Source organism: Myotis nattereri, assembly GCF_964212035.1.
Source record: "Myotis nattereri genome assembly, chromosome: 3".
NCBI classification, from domain to species: domain Eukaryota; kingdom Metazoa; phylum Chordata; class Mammalia; order Chiroptera; family Vespertilionidae; genus Myotis; species Myotis nattereri.
Genome location: NC_138077.1, coordinates 106,509,760 through 106,526,701, shown reverse-complemented (window position 1 = coordinate 106,526,701; position 16,942 = coordinate 106,509,760). Strand labels below are relative to the sequence as shown.

Here is a 16,942-nt window from a genome sequence, read left to right as displayed (position 1 = left end):
AATTCTACAGCTGGAAATCTTGGAATATCTCTGATCTTCTTGTTTTCCAGCTGAGACAATAAAGGCTTGGCAAAGTCAATAGCAGTAGTAGAGGCAGCCTAGGGCCTGGAACTATTAGATCCTAAAGAACTTCTTAGGCTGCCCTAATTTCCAAACACACACACACACACACACACACACACACACACACACATTGTTGTGGCCATGTTCTAGGTTGGTACCCCTTCTAGCTATTATTCATTAAATAGTCTTTCATGCCTCTGCCCCTAACTTTGCTAAGGATTTACACTGGTCAGCTGAGATGCCTCACTTCTCAGAGCCCAGTTTTTATGATTAAACTGGAGAAAAATGACAGCCTTACTGAAAAATTATTAAACTTAAACAAAAAGATAGAAATATTTTTCTAAAGTCTAATACCTTCCAGTCTTGTGGCACCTCACTACTTCTTAATTAAAGTTTCAGTTAATGAGCCACCGAGATAGAAATCCAGTGTTCCATCCAAGCATGTGAGCACAGCGCAAGGCTCTGATTAGAGATAAACATAAAAATCAAAGGAAATAAATATTGTGATTAGGAGGTGGACAGCTGCAGGGTCATGAGCGTACCCAATCACAGTTGTCACCACATCTCTGCCTAGTAACAAGAGCAATGAGGCCATAGCCCCACTGTTAGGCAGGCTACCAGCAGCTAAGGCAGATAGGACTTGAGGCATAAAACATCTGCTTCAGAAATTTTCACAGAATTTGCAATCTCACTTAGAAGACAAAAAATTTTCAAATAACAACTGCAGAATTTCTTTGATTAGAAAAACTAGTTGCTAACTTACCACTATACATTTTCAGTGACTGCTTGGCTTATTAAAATTCCCAGTCAGTACATGGTTTATCAGGCAATGACCAGAAATTTTATTGAGCCCCTATTGAGTGCTCAGCATAGAGCATGGCTCCTGCAATAGAGAGTGTAGGATCTTACTGACAAGGTGAGGAGAACAGAATGGCAGTTTCCAACCAGGCACAATAGTAGGCATTCAGGGCGGGGAAATAGCAATATGTGATAAAGTTATTCAATGCAGGTTACAGAGAGGAAACAGAGCCTTGAAGGAAGGGCAGAATTGGGGTGTCAGAGGAAAGGAGCACTTGAGGCAGAGAGAAGAGCCAGCGAATGCACCACAGTGCAATGGGCAGCGGGGGTGATGGGAGAGAGGAGGCTCTCCTGTGCTGTGTGTTCCTGCCAGAGAAGAGTGGGTAGGAGGCAAACAGGCTTCAGGGGCTCTTAAATGTCAGATAACTGCTGTGTGGGAGCCAGGCCCTGGAGTTGGCACCTGAGACATAAGATTGCCTGGTCAAGTACAGGACGCCGTGACACCTGAGTTTCAGGAAAACAACAGATCATTTTTAGTATTTAAGTATGTTCCAAATATTGCATGTGACAGACTTATACTGAAAATTACTTGTTTACCTGAATTTTATATTTTGGATACCCCAAAATCCAGGTATCCCATATTTTTTGCTAAATCTGGCAACCCTGTTAGCAATGTGATATTTTAGCAGGACTGACCTAGCAGTGGTAGTTAAGAGACACATACCATTGTCAACAGGAAAATTAGGATTCAGAGCACCTTTAAAACCAGTTATCTTCCTTTTAATTTTTTTCTATAAAATATACTCTTTGCCATAATCATGTCCTTTATTTGACTTTCCTTGTAAACTAGTTTTGCTCCCTTCCCTGTCCTGAAGGGACATTTGGTAATGTTGAGAGGGGGGAGGGGGTAATTTAGGTTGTCATAACTGTGGGAACCCTTGGCATAGAGTGGGTCGAGGCCAGGGGTGCTGGTAAACATCCCACAATGCACAAGACAACCTCAAGGCAAAGAGTTATCCAGCCCAGGTGTCCAGACTGCTGAGGTTGAGAAACCCTGCTTTAAACAGAGATAAGAATGGAGTCACATTTCTAGCCAAAGGTTCCTGGCTTTCACAGCATCTCCCACCCTTCTCATGCGTAGTTTACAGTGTTCTGCAAATCTGAAGTACATGTACATCCTCATTCTGTAGCATTTGTTTCTTAATGTTTATTTAAAAGAAGCACCACTTCCACACACACACACAAAAAAAAAAAAATTTCTGGACTTTGAAACTTCAGCTGACTCATGCTTCACATTTTCCTTGAATTTTAAAGAGCTTAAAAATATGTCTGTAGATCAGCCAAAGAAAAAATTTGGTTTACATCAGTGAAAACATTCCCACACTCCCCGTGGGCTCTGCTGAGATAGACAGGTCCTCTCTCCTAAGCCAAGCTACCCCTAACTCCTTGCCTTTTTTGAATCTCAGGGCTTTGCAACCAGAGCCTATGCTTGTTTACCCTCTTTGTTTTTCCCAGAAACACATTTGTTTTTTAAAATCCCAAAGGCCTTCTCCTCAGCACTGGCTTCTCTTTTTGCACCAAAATTACAAAAGTTAAATTCCTCATTGGTCCCTTGGTGTGAGTTCCCCATTATCACGGGACAGAAGGAAGGAAACTGCCGTTAAAGATCATTTTGATGCTTCCATTATCACATGTCTTCCCCCAGAGGGATGGTTAAATTCAAGTGAGAAGCAAGGCTCTGAAGAAAATATCCTTTGAATTAGTTTAAAGCCCTTGTCAGTTTGGGGCCTCTGTTTTCTAGTACCAGAATAAAGGACCAGAGGAAGATTAGGAGGCAGCTTCCCTTCATGACACTGGCTGCGTGCATGGAGGCTGCAATGCGGACCACAAGCACAGTCCTAAGTCAGGGGGTCCCTGATCACATGTCACCTGGGGACACAGGTCAGTGGGAAGAAACACCCTCACTCTATTCATCTCACCCTGGAGCTCAGAGCCTGGGGAACCATTATACTAATTGGTCTTTTGTCTCTTGGGCTTTGAGTTAGATGTGACACTCAGGACTGTCACTGTCTTTTGCTGTATGACCAAGGCCTCTTTCTAAGAAAACAGGTGACAAAAGAGAACATGCATAAGATGTGGTAGGAAACTCATCTAAGGATTAATAAAGGCTGCCCATGTTTGGCCTTGACTGGAAGCAAAGTTCTCTCTGAGACTGGTTTATATTTAGCTTTCTTCTGTTCTTTACAATTGGTAAAACCAGCTCCAGCAACACTTCTTTTAAAGTATTCGAAAGCCACAGGGAGAAGTGAAAAAGAGCACAGATATGAAGCAAGAAGAGCCTAGCTCAAGTCAGCCACTTACCAGGAATGCATGCCCTCGGGCAAGTTCTTTTATCCTCTCTGAGTTTCAGTTCTTTTATCTGAAAAATGGGGATAAAAATACCTACCTCTTAGCAAGAGTTCTTTGTAGAGTCTAAGGTTTATGTAAATGTTAGTTCTCATTTTGAACCTATTGAGCAAAGATGTAACATGTCCCTCAAAGAACAGATTGTATAGAAAGTGTCATTTATTGGAGTTTTTCAAGATGTAGATCACACTCTGATGAGCTATTGCTTCTGTGGGTCTTTCATTAGCTTTCCTCATCCCTTTATACAGAGCCAGACAGGAAAAGGAGTTACCACTCTAACATTTTAGCAAATACAGGGAACCCCCCCACACACACTCCCACTCCTGGAAGGGGTCAGTCACTACTAGCTTAGTTGAAACATCCCCACCAAGCACACTGCCCCTCATGGCATTCTATTCTGCTAGAAAATTCCATGTCGATGAAATGTGGACAGACAATGTTGGGAAGATAAATGACTAACATTTGTGAAAGTATTTGAACTCTTTAAAAGAAAAGACCCACACTGATTCCAAAGATTTTTGTTATGATCATTGGAATTTAAAAGATGATATTTTGGTTGACTAATGTCAGTTCCAACTTTTTTGTCTCTTGGTATTGAGGGGCTAGGGTCCACAGACTTCATTTTTAAAAATTAATAAAAATAAATAAAGTCCATAGCAGAGGTCAATGCCATCAGTACCTGGTACTGCCTGAAACCCTTCCCACAAGCATCCCAATCTCCACTCAGGCAAGTCACAGTTCAGCCTTTTTGTGGAGCTCAGCACTCTAACCCCCTTCCAAATCTGCTGGGAGCCTGTCCATCCTTGCTGTTTCAAGGGACCTGGCATATATGGCATACTGTTCTTGATATGTTTGCTCACCTTCTTGGCACTATGTGTTTTAACCAAGGTCACCTCTCTGAGAAAGGTTGTTTCCCCAGGTGGGGATTTTCCCCTGAAGTTGGGGAGGGAATAAAATCCCTTAATTAAGTGCCAGGCAGGTAATTGATCACTTTAACTACAAACAATCATGCTTAAGCTACATAATCTTTACTCCCTGGAATGGAGATAAGAAACGCCCTAACCTTTGGAATAGAGATTGATAGGATTGGAATTAACTGGTATAAATACAGATGTAACAAGACAACAGGACAGAGAACCTAGACACAGAACCTACACAGAACCTAGAGACAGAAGAACTTTGCTGGAGAGAACATGGCAAAAGATCCTGGACAGAAACTGGAGACAGAACCTAGAGACAGAACATAGCGAGAGAACATGGCTAAAGAACCTAGAGACAGAACCTGGCTACAGAACCTGGATAGAACATGGCAAGAGAACCTGACTAGAACCTGGTGACTGAACCTGGCTGGAGAACCTGGACAAAACCTGGCTGGAGAACCTAGTGAGGGAACATGACTACAGAACCTGGCTGGAGAACCTAGCAAGAGAACATGGACACAGAACCTGGCTGGAGATCCTAAACAGAACTTGGCTGGAGATTGTGGCTAGAGATCCTGGCTAGGCTGCTGATCAACTGAACGCTGTCTCTGTGTCATTCCTTCTTCACCGACTCTGTCCACACCTTTGGGGACCCCTGGACCTGCTGGGGTCAGACCCCAGCATATGGCACCCGAACAGGGACCCTTAGGTAAGCCCCCCCCCCCCCCCCGTCCTCGGGACGGATAGGACTCCACCATAGGAAGAGGGTGGACAGTCTTCGCCGACTCCGTCCACACCTTTGGGAACCCCTGGAACAGGATTCCCCTAGGTAAGCCCCCCCCCCTTGAGAACCCACACTCGGGACAGATAGGACTCCACCAGGGTACTGCAGACCCCCCTATAGAGGATAAGTAGGGTAAGAAGGTGGATAGTACAGAACTTAGATTGAGAAGATGTGCCATACTGAGTCCAAAGAAAGAAGACTCTGTATTGATCTTTAAGAAGATGTGCCATACTGAGTCTAAAGAAATAAGACTCTGTATTGACCTTTTAACACATATGCTTGCTAGCAGAGGAATTAAGGTTACTCCCAGTCAGACAGAACGTTTTATACAAGAAGTATGTCCATGCTTTTCTGAGGAAGGAAAGGTAAATGTAAAGGCATGGGAGAAGGTAGGCCCAAGGAGCCTTATCCTTAACCCCACTGCAGCCTTTCCACCCCGGGAAAGTGCAGGATTAGCAAGCTCTCCCTGGGGTGATAGATCAGAACTCAGGTAATAGCAGAAAGCGCCAACCCTACTCTTAAAATGGATACAAGAGAGCATTTGGGTTTTTTGGGGTTTTTTTTTAATGCCTGCTTTTAAAAAAAGGGGGGGGGGGATTTGCTGGCAGCCGGTCCATCCTTGCTGTTTCAAGGGACCTGGCATATATGGCATACTGTTCTTGATATGTTTGCTCACCTTCTTGGCACTATGTGTTTTAACCAAGGTCACCTCTCTGAGAAAGGTTGTTTCCCCAGGTGGGGATTTTCCCCTGAAGTTGGGGAGGGAATAAAATCCCTTAACTAAGTGCCAGGCAGGTAATTAATCACTTTAACTACTGCTTAAGCTACATAATCTTTACTCCCTGGAATGGAGATAAGAAACGCCCTAACCTTTGGAATAGAGATTGATAGGATTGGAATTAACTGGTATAAATACAGATGTAACAAGACAACAGGACAGAGAACCTAGACACAGAACCTACACAGAACCTAGAGACAGAAGAACTTTGCTGGAGAGAACATGGCAAAAGATCCTGGACAGAAACTGGAGACAGAACCTAGAGACAGAACATAGCGAGAGAACATGGCTAAAGAACCTAGAGACAGAACCTGGCTACAGAACCTGGATAGAACATGGCAAGAGAACCTGACTAGAACCTGGTGACTGAACCTGGCTGGAGAACCTGGACAAAACCTGGCTGGAGAACCTAGTGAGGGAACATGGCTACAGAACCTGGCTGGAGAACCTAGCAAGAGAACATGGACACAGAACCTGGCTGGAGATCCTAAACAGAACTTGGCTGGAGATTGTGGCTAGAGATCCTGGCTAGGCTGCTGATCAACTGAACGCTGTCTCCGTGTCATTCCTTCTTCGCCGACTCTGTCCACACCTTTGGGGACCCCTGGACCTGCTGGGGTTGGACCCCAGCACAAATCAGGCTCATCTGTAATGCCCCAAAGTCCCAGAATTAGACTCAATCAACCAACCATGTGGTAGGTGCTATGCAACCTACTGAAGATACAAAATGAAAAGCCAAGAATCCCTCCTCACAAGGAGATTAAATGCCAAAAAGAAGTTACTACAGCAGAGTTGTTAATGTAAAAACATTCAAACCTGTAAAGAATTTTTGTGAGTTTATTTGAGCCAAACTGTCAATAATTGCCGGGAAGCAGTATCTCAATGGATTTGGCTAATGCTCCACAGAATGGCAGTTTTTCATCTATTTTTATACATTGCAATCAAAGGAGGGGGACGTAGGTGGGTTACATGAAATCCATTGGTGATAGACTAGAGAGGCGGGAGAAAGCAAAGCAGAGAAACCTCTGGGATTGTATGAAAAGCAAAATGATAGACACATACTTAGGTGGGTGCAGGATAGTTAACAGTCAAAAATTAACATGATAACAATAACAATGAATGAATTTGTGTATCTGTCCTGGTGCCCAGGCACATTAGGTTGTGCCCCAAGGGGTCCGGAAAAAGGGAAGTTACAAGTTACCCAGACATTTCAAGGATATGTTATCATAGATGCAAAAAGACAGATAGGCTTAGTTAAGGTAAAGGTTGACTTTGTCAGTGAAGATACCAGCCTAAGATGTGACTATCCACCATAACTGCTTTTAGATAAAGTTTAATTTCAGACCATCCTTTGTAGTTACTTTAGATCTTTGAGTTTGCAAGATTGTCATGCAGGCCTTCTCTGAGCTCATCAGGTTAGCATGTGACCCCTTTCATCCACAGAGTGATAGGAACTCTAATAGAGGATGAGCCCTCACAAGAGAGGGGGGCTCAGTGCTTCCTAAGAGAATTTTGGCAACTTTGAAGATGACACTAAAATTGAAACTTGAAGAACAATAGCATGTGAACCATGTGAATAAGGAGGGGAAGGAGAGTCCAACAAAGGAAGAAGGATACCCAAGGTCAAGGAGGTAAGGAGAGGCAGGGAAGGGAGCGCAGGGATAAGTTCAGGGAACCTAGCTAGTAAGGGACAGGGGGAGGCACAGTCAGTGATGCAACCTGAGAGAAAAGGGAGGGACTCACTAGCCCAAACTCTTAAACCCAGAAAGGAGGAAAGTGAGAGCCACTGACAGATGTGATGATGCAGTAGATGTCCAGATGAGAGAGCAACTGTAGACTAGGCCAGCCAATGCTGAGGCCCAAACTAAATGTTCCTGCAATGTGCAGAGTGACGGAGCAAAATAACTGCAGTTTTAAGGTAACATCAATCTTAGATAGTGCTTCAGTATCAAAGGCACAGCAACTGTTTCAGAAAAGGCAAACTGAACTTTTGTGTGACTCTAACAATAGTTATGGATAAATTGATAAGTTAATTAAGTCAAAAGAAGTAACAGATCATGAGTAGGCCCCTTAGGTTTTGTTGGATAATTCAAATATTGTTATACTAATAAATATATTGAGAGGCTTGAAGGTCAACCAACACACAAGAGTTCAGTAGATGATGACAATGATCTTCTTGTCTTAAATCTTCTCTAGTCTTCATAACTTTCACATTTGGAACTAACCCTAAAGAGTCATATCTGGGGGGTTTTTCCCAGCTTTATTGAGACATAACCGACATATAACACTGTGTAAGTATAAGGTGTACAATATGATGATTTGATACATGTACATATTGTGAAACATTTACCACATTAGTCAACACATCCTTTACCTCAGAACGATGTTGCAGTTATTGTTATGGACAGAACATTAAAGCTTTCCTCTCATAGCAACCTTCAAGTGTTCAATACAGTATCACTAACTATAGTCATGTTGTTGTACCTTAGATCACCGGAACTTTTTAGAGTCATATTCCTACTAAATAAAAGTAGTAATTCAAGGCTTATGGAAAGAAAAATAGAACAGATGAAAAGCCTTAAAAAGGTAACTAGGGAAGAAATAAAAGGTTTTTAGAATCAGAGACTCTGCCTTACAAAAAAATAACTAGAGATGTCGTTGGGTAATGGCAAGTTAGAGAAATTGTAGAACAGTAAAAAACGTATTGTTTACCTATCAAAAGAATGAGTACCTCGCCATGTTTCACATCTCTAAAAGATGGTTTGAAATCTATCCGGAGCGTGATGCAATGTCTGTAGACTATTCCGATTCTATTGGGCAATAGGTGGTAAGAAGACCTGATTCCAGTGTGGGTCAGAATAAGATTGAACAGGAACTAGACAGATCGCATCAGTAACGAGGCCAGGCAGTAGGAGAAAGTATATATCAGTTTAGCAGTTTAGGAAAAAAGGAAATTTTCAACTTAGTGTCCAAAAGTCTGAGAATAATATGTTAATTCCAAAAAGCTGATTGCATCAATTCAGTCAACCAGACCAAAAAATCATGATTTAAATTTTATACTTTTTAAATTTTCTAATGTACCACTTGGTTAATGAAGCATTAACTCTTTGGGAGCTGGAATCCTTGAAGTCTTATAGGACGTGCCCTCAGCAGTTTTACATCAGACTCTATTAAAATGTTTTTAATAGAAAAAGAACTAAGGGAAGTTGCTACTTTGTAAATAGAATTATTCTGATTTCATCACCAACCTCACAGTTTTCCAAGCATTTGTACAAGTCATGATAATGATGCCAAAGTGTGAAATAATAGCCAGTTTCACAACTAGAGTGAATTGTGGCTTATTCTCTTATAGTAAACAGTCAGATTTTCAAACCTGTATTCTCCAGACAGCCTAAGCAAGCCTTGTTTTCCAAGTGATTCATTTAAATAGGCAGTGAATTAGTGGATGCTAGGTCCTCTATAGTGCAGGGAGGAGCTGGGAACAGAGCCTTCTCCCTGGGGAACTGAGTGCAGGGGCAGGAGGGCAATAGGTCTTTTGAGAGGGTGATGCTATTTCTAAAAAAAAAAAAAAAAAAAGAATACACTTAAGTTAATATTTCCTAATTTTTTATTCTGGAATTCAAATGTTCTGTATTTTGAAATAGAATAAATGTTCTCTAATTTCTCAATCTAAAACTCTTCCAAGCCAGAACTGCCCCACATCCTTGGAACTGCCAATGCCTAAGCATCTCTGTGCTGGCACTGAACGCAGCATTGACCCTCAGTCATTCACATGAGTAGTTTCTGATGCTCCTGCCCCACCTCCCACAGTCCTGTCATGACTTTATCTTGGCTTTATAACCTGCTATGTTGCCAGGTGGTTTGTGTTTTTGGTTTGGAGTTATTTTCTGTGCATTTGACTTTTGTTTGTTTGTGTGTAATAGCCATAGAAACCTTATTGCCTCCTTGCTCTTTCAAGCTCCAGAGATAAGATAAATTTGTCAAACTAATCCTTAGACAGGACCTAATTTTTACTTCACAATGACATTTTATAATGTCAATAATAAAACTTTGTGACTCAGATGGCTGTGAGGTGATCAGGCCTGTCTGCATGGACCAGGCTCGCTGTCATTCTGGTGAATGACACTGTCTCCATGTCACTGCACATGCACACAAAAGTAATGTCAGCTAATGCTGCGTGAGTAGGTGCTCATGACACAGCCTAGGGTGCAGATGCCCCTCCTACAGTCCCTCCTACAAGTCCCTGAGAGTGCAGACAAGGCTTCCTGTGCCACCTGCCTCCTGCGGCAGGCTTCTCTCCCTCCACTCCCGGGAACTTGAGGTAACAGAAACCCTGGGCCCCAGGTTCCCACAGCTAACCGTGGCAAACATCTTGGACTTCACTGAGGAGCCCAAGGCCAGTGACAGGAGCTGAGGGTGGGGAGCAGTTCAGCCAGAGAGACGCCAGAAGAAAGGATTCAGGACCCCCACATGCAGGAATCTTGGGGCAAAAAGTTGGGGATGGAGCTTGGAACAAAAGGGAGAAAGTGAAGGGAGCAGGAGCATAGCAAAGGGCCAGGACTGAGACACTGCAAGGAAGACAGGCCCGGGCCTGGCAGGGCCTGGACTACTCATCTGCCTCTGCTCCAGCAGGTGCTGCACTGATGTTTCAGCAGCCACACAGGTAACCCTGGACCATCCTTTCTGCCATCATTCCCATGCCTGTCCTCTCCTTTTTTCTTCTCCAGGAAATACAAGGAGCCCTCTCTATGTGTGGAGTATTTTAAAACTGAGACAGCAATTTTGGGGTTTGAACACATTAGCTCTAGAACCAGACTGCTTGGGCTCCAATCTCCGCTCTGGGCTTAATCACCTGTGGACCCTGAGCATAATTCTTAAGATGCCTGTGCCTCAGTTTCCTCAGTTGTAAATAGGATAATAGTTCCTGCTTCACCAGGTTGTCGTGAAGTTTCCTGCAAAGCACCTAGCATACGATAAAAACTCATAAATGCTTAACTATTATTATTTTAAAGAATTGTCAAAACAGGATCATAAAATTGTAGTATATTTTAATGTTTGCATTAGCAAATTATAATTTTAATTAAAAAAACACAATGGCATATCACTGTGTATTCACAAGTAACTATAAGAGTTTGTTTTTCTTTAATTCATAGCATCCAAAAGGTAATATGGTTTAATCATGGGACATAAGTTTAGAGTCAAATGAGAAGCATCTGTGTCTAAAACTTGATTTATAACCTCATTTGGAAACAATGTCAAAAGTCTAAAGTTGAGGTCTTTTGTGAATGTTTGTCTCTAGGCCAAAAGCTTTTCCTGGTCCTTTTCTGATCCCCATTCATATCTTAAATGACTGAGCAAATAAATGGAGGAGTTGGAATAGACTCCACTTCCTGTCTCTCTGATTTGGAAATTAGATAAATTGGGCACTAGGCCTTTAATTCTATAATTGGATGATTTATAGAATCAGTTACAGGTCTCTATAAGCCGCCTGAAGTAAGGTTTTAAAATTTTTTTTAAACAAGCCTAAATAAGAATTCCAGAAAAAAAAATTAAGCAAAAGATTTTTCTAAAACAGAACTTATTCCTAGAACTCATGCTTTATTGTATCAGTGATTTAAAATAAATAAAGTGCCTAATTCCAAATAATTGGGTAAGAAGAATGCTGACCATCCTCAGAGTCCCAACAAATAGTTACTGAACAACCTCTAAGTGACAAACCCTGGTCTAGACCCTGGGGACACTGAGTTAAAGACAGAAAAAGTCACAGAGGACTTAAAGGCCAGCAAATGGTGTTGACAGAGCATGACCACTCTGTAGGACAGAGGGAAACTGACTTTTTGGGGCATTGGGGAAAGACATCCTGTCAAGGCAGTCATTGGCGCCTCATGACCAAGTTTGCTGGAAAACTGGAATGGGTGCTAAAGGAGTATAAAATGTTAATGGAACTGTGACTGTTCTCAAAACAATGTATGGGTGTTTGTTTTGGTCTGTCAGTGTGTACTCTGGTTTCTTATTCCCTCGCTCCTGGTTCTTTTGCAGAATGCCCTGGCTAAAGCCACTGTGAAGGAGCTGGCCACGCTGCACGGCACCAAGTACACTTATGGCCCAGGAGCCACCACGATCTGTGAGTATCAGCTTCTGAACTGTCCAGGGAGAGCCTGTGCCTAAGAAAGCAATAATGGCTCCCAGAGCCTTTTCTTTCTGATCATTTAAACCATGTGGTTTTGCCTCAGGGTGAATTTTTTATAAAATATGTCATCAATTTCTGTTCAGAAAAAGAGAAAAAAGTATATTGCTTTCAACACACATAAACATTCACTCTCTATAAACACCTATTGAGCATCGACCATGTGCCAGACCTTACTGGGTGCTGGAGAAGAAAGGAAGGGTGGAGAGTAGGAAAGAGAGAAGAAGGGAAGGAAGGGACCAGTCAGTCTTCAAAGTACCCACAGCAGGGAAGGAAGAACTGTGGACAGGGGTGAGCTAAGAGCTGACCAGAGGGAGCACAAGGAGAGGACCCCAAGGAGTAACCAGCCCAGCCTTGTGTCAAGGGTGACTGCCCAACTGTACAGAGCAGTTGCTGGAGGAAAGCATAGGAGGGAGGCCTACTTCAGGCTCAAGCCAGGCACTCGGGTGTGCAAACGAGTGACAAGAGACATGCATGCAGCAGGGGAATGAGGTGGGGGCTGGACCCCAGAGCCTTGGAGTCACTAGGAAGGCACATTCTGCAGGCTCTGTTTTCAAAATCTACCAATATTTTTCTCTGCCTTTGCTAATTTCTTTTGCCCCAGGTCCGAAAGGACTGGAAATACAAGGAAAAAGACTAGGTCCTATCATCAAGGGGCCCCCCGTGCAGTGGGAGATGCTCCAATCCTAAGGCTTTAAAAAATTTTTAAAAGAAAAAAAGCTTTATGTAGAATACAGTTCTCTGTATTCTTGTCCTTTTTAAAACGGCTCTGAGTCAGACAACATATACTATTATCTTAAGGGGTTCTAGCAGAAATAACCCACCTATTCATATACTGAGAACTTCTTGTACATTTTAGTCAGCCTAGTCCAGTGAGGTTTGTGATTCTACTGTAAGGTCTGGGAGGGAGGGAAGAGGTTTTTCTTTGTCCTGATATCACCAGAGTTGAGCCTATGGCTTGCTGCTCAGTGGGGGCTGTACATCGTTGACTGAATTAAATAAATAAGTGAATGAATGAATGAATGAATGAATGAACTAACGAAAGAACAAGTGAATCAATAAATGAATTCATAATCCATGTGGCAGTGACACCATAACTGTTATTGAATGAATGACTGGATGACTGCTTAATCCATGCCAAGACATAGGCCAGGCCCTGAGGAAACAAGAATGAAGGCATAGCCCTGCCCTCTGGCTGCTCCAGTTCTATCCCTCAGCACAGTGGCCCCAGGGCTGAGAGTCCTCTCCTCTTACCAGTCACCATGCAGCTTTTCTTATTTTCCTGGAAGATACATATGCTTTTCCAAGAAATTATATATATTTTGTAAACAAATTGCATACTATATGGCATAGTTTACCACAGCATACAAGCACACTGAGTAGTTTATACGTTACAATTACATACTTCCTAGGGTAGTAAACACATCATTCCCACAAAGGAGGCTTAGTGGCAACAATGGTCTAAATTTTTAAAATAGCCTTTATATTTTTATGATCCAGTTTACTAGGCAAGCAGCCTATATTATTTTGCACAGTGAAACATTTTTAATTATAAAAGAAAGCTGGCATGTTTAAAAATTTCCTTCCTAGATGTAAAGATTTGTTTTCTGCTGTTTGCACATTTCAGATCCTGCTGCTGGAGGCTCTGACGACTGGGCTTATGACCAAGGAATCAAATATTCCTTCACCTTTGAACTGCGGGATAAAGGCAGATACGGCTTTGCCCTTCCTGAATCCAAGATTCGGCCAACCTGCGAAGAGACAATGCTGGCGATCAAGCACATTGCCAACTACGTCCTGGAGCACCCATACTAGTCGAGCATCTGAGAGCCTTAGTCCAAAATGCTCACTGTTTCTTTTCTATCCTGAATTCTCATTTCTGCTTGCCTGGATATTTCCAGATCCCAATTCTTCTTTTAAGCTTTTGGGTCTATTAAATTAGTTGGAAAAAGTAATAATAAAAGTGAATCACTATCATCGGAAAAGTTGACAGATTGCCTACTTCTTTGGGGGAAAATGAAGTGAACAAATGACTAAGTAATCTGTGCACAGTAATGAAGTGGGTCCACTGCACATGGGAGTTAAAGCCCTTGGGGGTGTTGGCCAAAACTGGCAGAGCACAGAGATGCCCAGGTTATGAAGGGGGCTTTCAAGGGTCATAAATGATAGTATAGGTGAAAAGACTCTATCTTGATTTAGTTTTCATCTCACTCAACTCATTCAAGTTATTTTGTGAGCTGTGTGCTATGTGCCAAGCCCTTTGCTAAGCAATTGAGAACAGAGCAACGAAAAAGAAAGATAACATTTCTGCCCTCAATGGTTGTATAGACCATGTGGAAAGACAGACGTGAAATAAATAGTTATTTAACTTGTTATGTAATAATCCATTAATTTACATTAAGTAAGTGGTGGACAAACTGCATTAAAAAAAATTAAAAGGTCTACCTACCTGATGTGGGGAGAAGGCTCTCTCAGGAAGTACTGAAACCTGAAGAATTAAGTCACAATTAGCTGATGAAAAGAACACCCCTTCCAGGCCCTGTGACTACTCAGAACCTGAGAGAAGAAGCCAGAGAGGGTGAAACTTAAGAGAGTTGAGGAAAGAAAGGCCTGTGTATGGGCTGAGGAAGGAGTAGGGACCATATTAGGAAGGTCATCTTAAGGATTTGGAACACTGGTCTAGAAACAATGGAAAGCAATGAAAGGCATTAAGTTATAAATGGCGTGATCAATTTTTAAAACACCCACCAGGCTAAGTTGTAGAATGCAGACTAAAAGTAAAACAAGAGGTATTGGGAACCCTGGCTGCACAAAAAGTCACTCTAAGACTTGAAGTTTTCCAGAATTAGAACAGGACATGCTAATGGTGGAGTATATTGTGCAAAGTGCAAATTTTAAAATAATGTGTATTTATTAATAGTTTGGGAACTTCTCTTATTTTAAAACCATAGAACAAAATATTAGTTCATTGTTTTCTATGTGGATTCAAGGAAAACAGGATATGTTGAAATATCTATGACAGTGTACTTTTCAAAAAAAAGAATTCTATTTTGTGCTCACCACCAAGAGCACACAACAGAGTATACAGATATTGACAATGTTGTACACCTGAAACTTATATAATGTTATTTACCAGTGTTACATCAATAGAAAAATTAATTTTAAAAAATGATAGTATATGACAGAAAACAAAACAAAAAGAATCTTTTGAAGTCACACAGTTTGTTTAGAAGTTGTCAAGATGAAGAAAGATTAATTGCATTCATTGTCCACTAGATGGTAGCAGTGAAGTTGCTACAATTTCTCAAACAATCATCAAAATGATTTAGTAATACATTATTTAAATAAAAAGATCCTGGCCAGCATTGCTCAGTGGTTGAGCATCAACTTATGAACCTGGAGATCATGGTTCAATTCCAGTCAGGGCGTATGCTCAGGGTGTGGGCTCGATCCCCAGTAGGGGGCATGCAGGAGGCAGCCAATCAATGATTCTCTCTCATCATTGATGTTTCTATCTCTTTCTCCCTCTCCTTTCTGCTCTGAAATCAATACAAAAATAGTTTTTACAAAAAAAAGAAAAAGGTAAAAAAAGACATCCTTTCCCTGGGTGGTTCAGTTGGTTGGAACCTTGTCCCGTGCACCAAAAGGTTGCAGGTTTCAGTCCTGGGTCAAGGAGCATACAGGAGCATCAATGTTTCCCTCACATTGATGTTTCTCTCTCTTTCTCTCCCTTCCTCTCTCTATAAGAATCTATACTAATAAAAGGGTAATATGCTAATTAGAGTGGACATCCATCTGACAAAGCCATAGCAGCTGTGAGGCCCGGGGCTCAGGCAGTCATGAGACCCAGCAGCTGCGAGGCTGAGGTTCAGGCCTCGCAGCCGCCACGGCCGGCAGTGGCAGCAGCAGCGGGGTGATGGGGACGGCGCTTTCCCCTGATCAGCCCAGTTGCCTCCCGCAGGGTGAGGCCAGACTGTGGCTTAGGCCCGCTCCCCATCAGTAGGACATCACCTGAGGGCTCCTGGACTGGGAGAGAGGGCAGGCTGGGCTGAGGAAACCCCCCCATGCACAAATTTTTGTGCACTGGGCCTCTAATTTATAATAATAAAAGCATAATATGCTAATTAGACCAGACAGCTGAACAACCTTCCGGATGTCATTCCGGATGAAGCTGTAGTGGTGGGGCCAAGGCAGAGGTGGTTAGGAGCAAGCAGGCGGGCAGGCAAGTGGTTAGGGGCAATCAGGCAGGCAGGCAGGGTGGTTAGGGGCGATCAGGCAGGCAGGTAGGACAGAGTTAGGAGCCAGAGGTCCCGGATTGTGAGAGGGATCCCAGATTGCAAGAGGGTGCAGGCCTGGCTAAGGGACCCTCAGCCCCCTGTGCAAAATTTCATACACCAGGACTCTAGTCAATTTAATAAAAAATAAAAAAATAAACCACACACAAAAAAAAACATATCTCTGGTGTGGATTAAAAGGATTAAAGAAAGAGAGAGAGGGAGAGAGACATTTTTAAGGGCAAAAAAAAGAAATTCTCATAAATTAATAAACAATACTGATGGTAATTTAAAAACAGATGTAATTAGCTAAATTATCTTTCCCCATTCTATATTTAAGTCGTATCCATGTTGTGAATTGGAAAGCTAACTCAACCGCAGTTACCTGAGTGGAGTGTTCTTGCTGGAGGTATGTCATTGAATCACAGATAGTTCCCCAAGATGTTCCTGCCTCTGTGGGATGCCATAGCCCAAAGTTCAGAAATCATGTGAGTAAACTACAAAGAACCCTCCAAAGTCTCTAATTGAGTGTTCTAAAATAGAAATTATGAATATAAATGGGCTTTTCTAAAATTACAAGGAATTTTTAAAAAGAATAAGGATTGGGAAAGCAAATACACAAATATTCTCATTTTAAATCCCATGTATCCAACATTTCCTGCACTGGAGACATTTTTGCTATATCTCTTGCCAACATTAACAGCTAATGGCTTAGAGTGTCACTTGCCTGAG

General features: G+C 42.2%; 1 protein-coding gene across 1 annotated transcript in view; it reads left to right on the top strand.

The window, feature by feature from the left end:
* Positions 1–13,921, top strand: part of CPB1 (carboxypeptidase B1) — a 163,673-nt gene extending 149,752 nt beyond the window's left edge. The window contains exons 10-11 of the mRNA XM_081087457.1: positions 11,789–11,873; positions 13,564–13,921. Coding sequence (XP_080943583.1) covers positions 11,789–11,873; positions 13,564–13,751 — 273 coding nt within the window. The 3' untranslated portion in view covers positions 13,752–13,921. The remainder of the gene's footprint in view (positions 1–11,788; positions 11,874–13,563) is intronic.
* Positions 13,922–16,942: the final 3,021 nt, after the last annotated feature.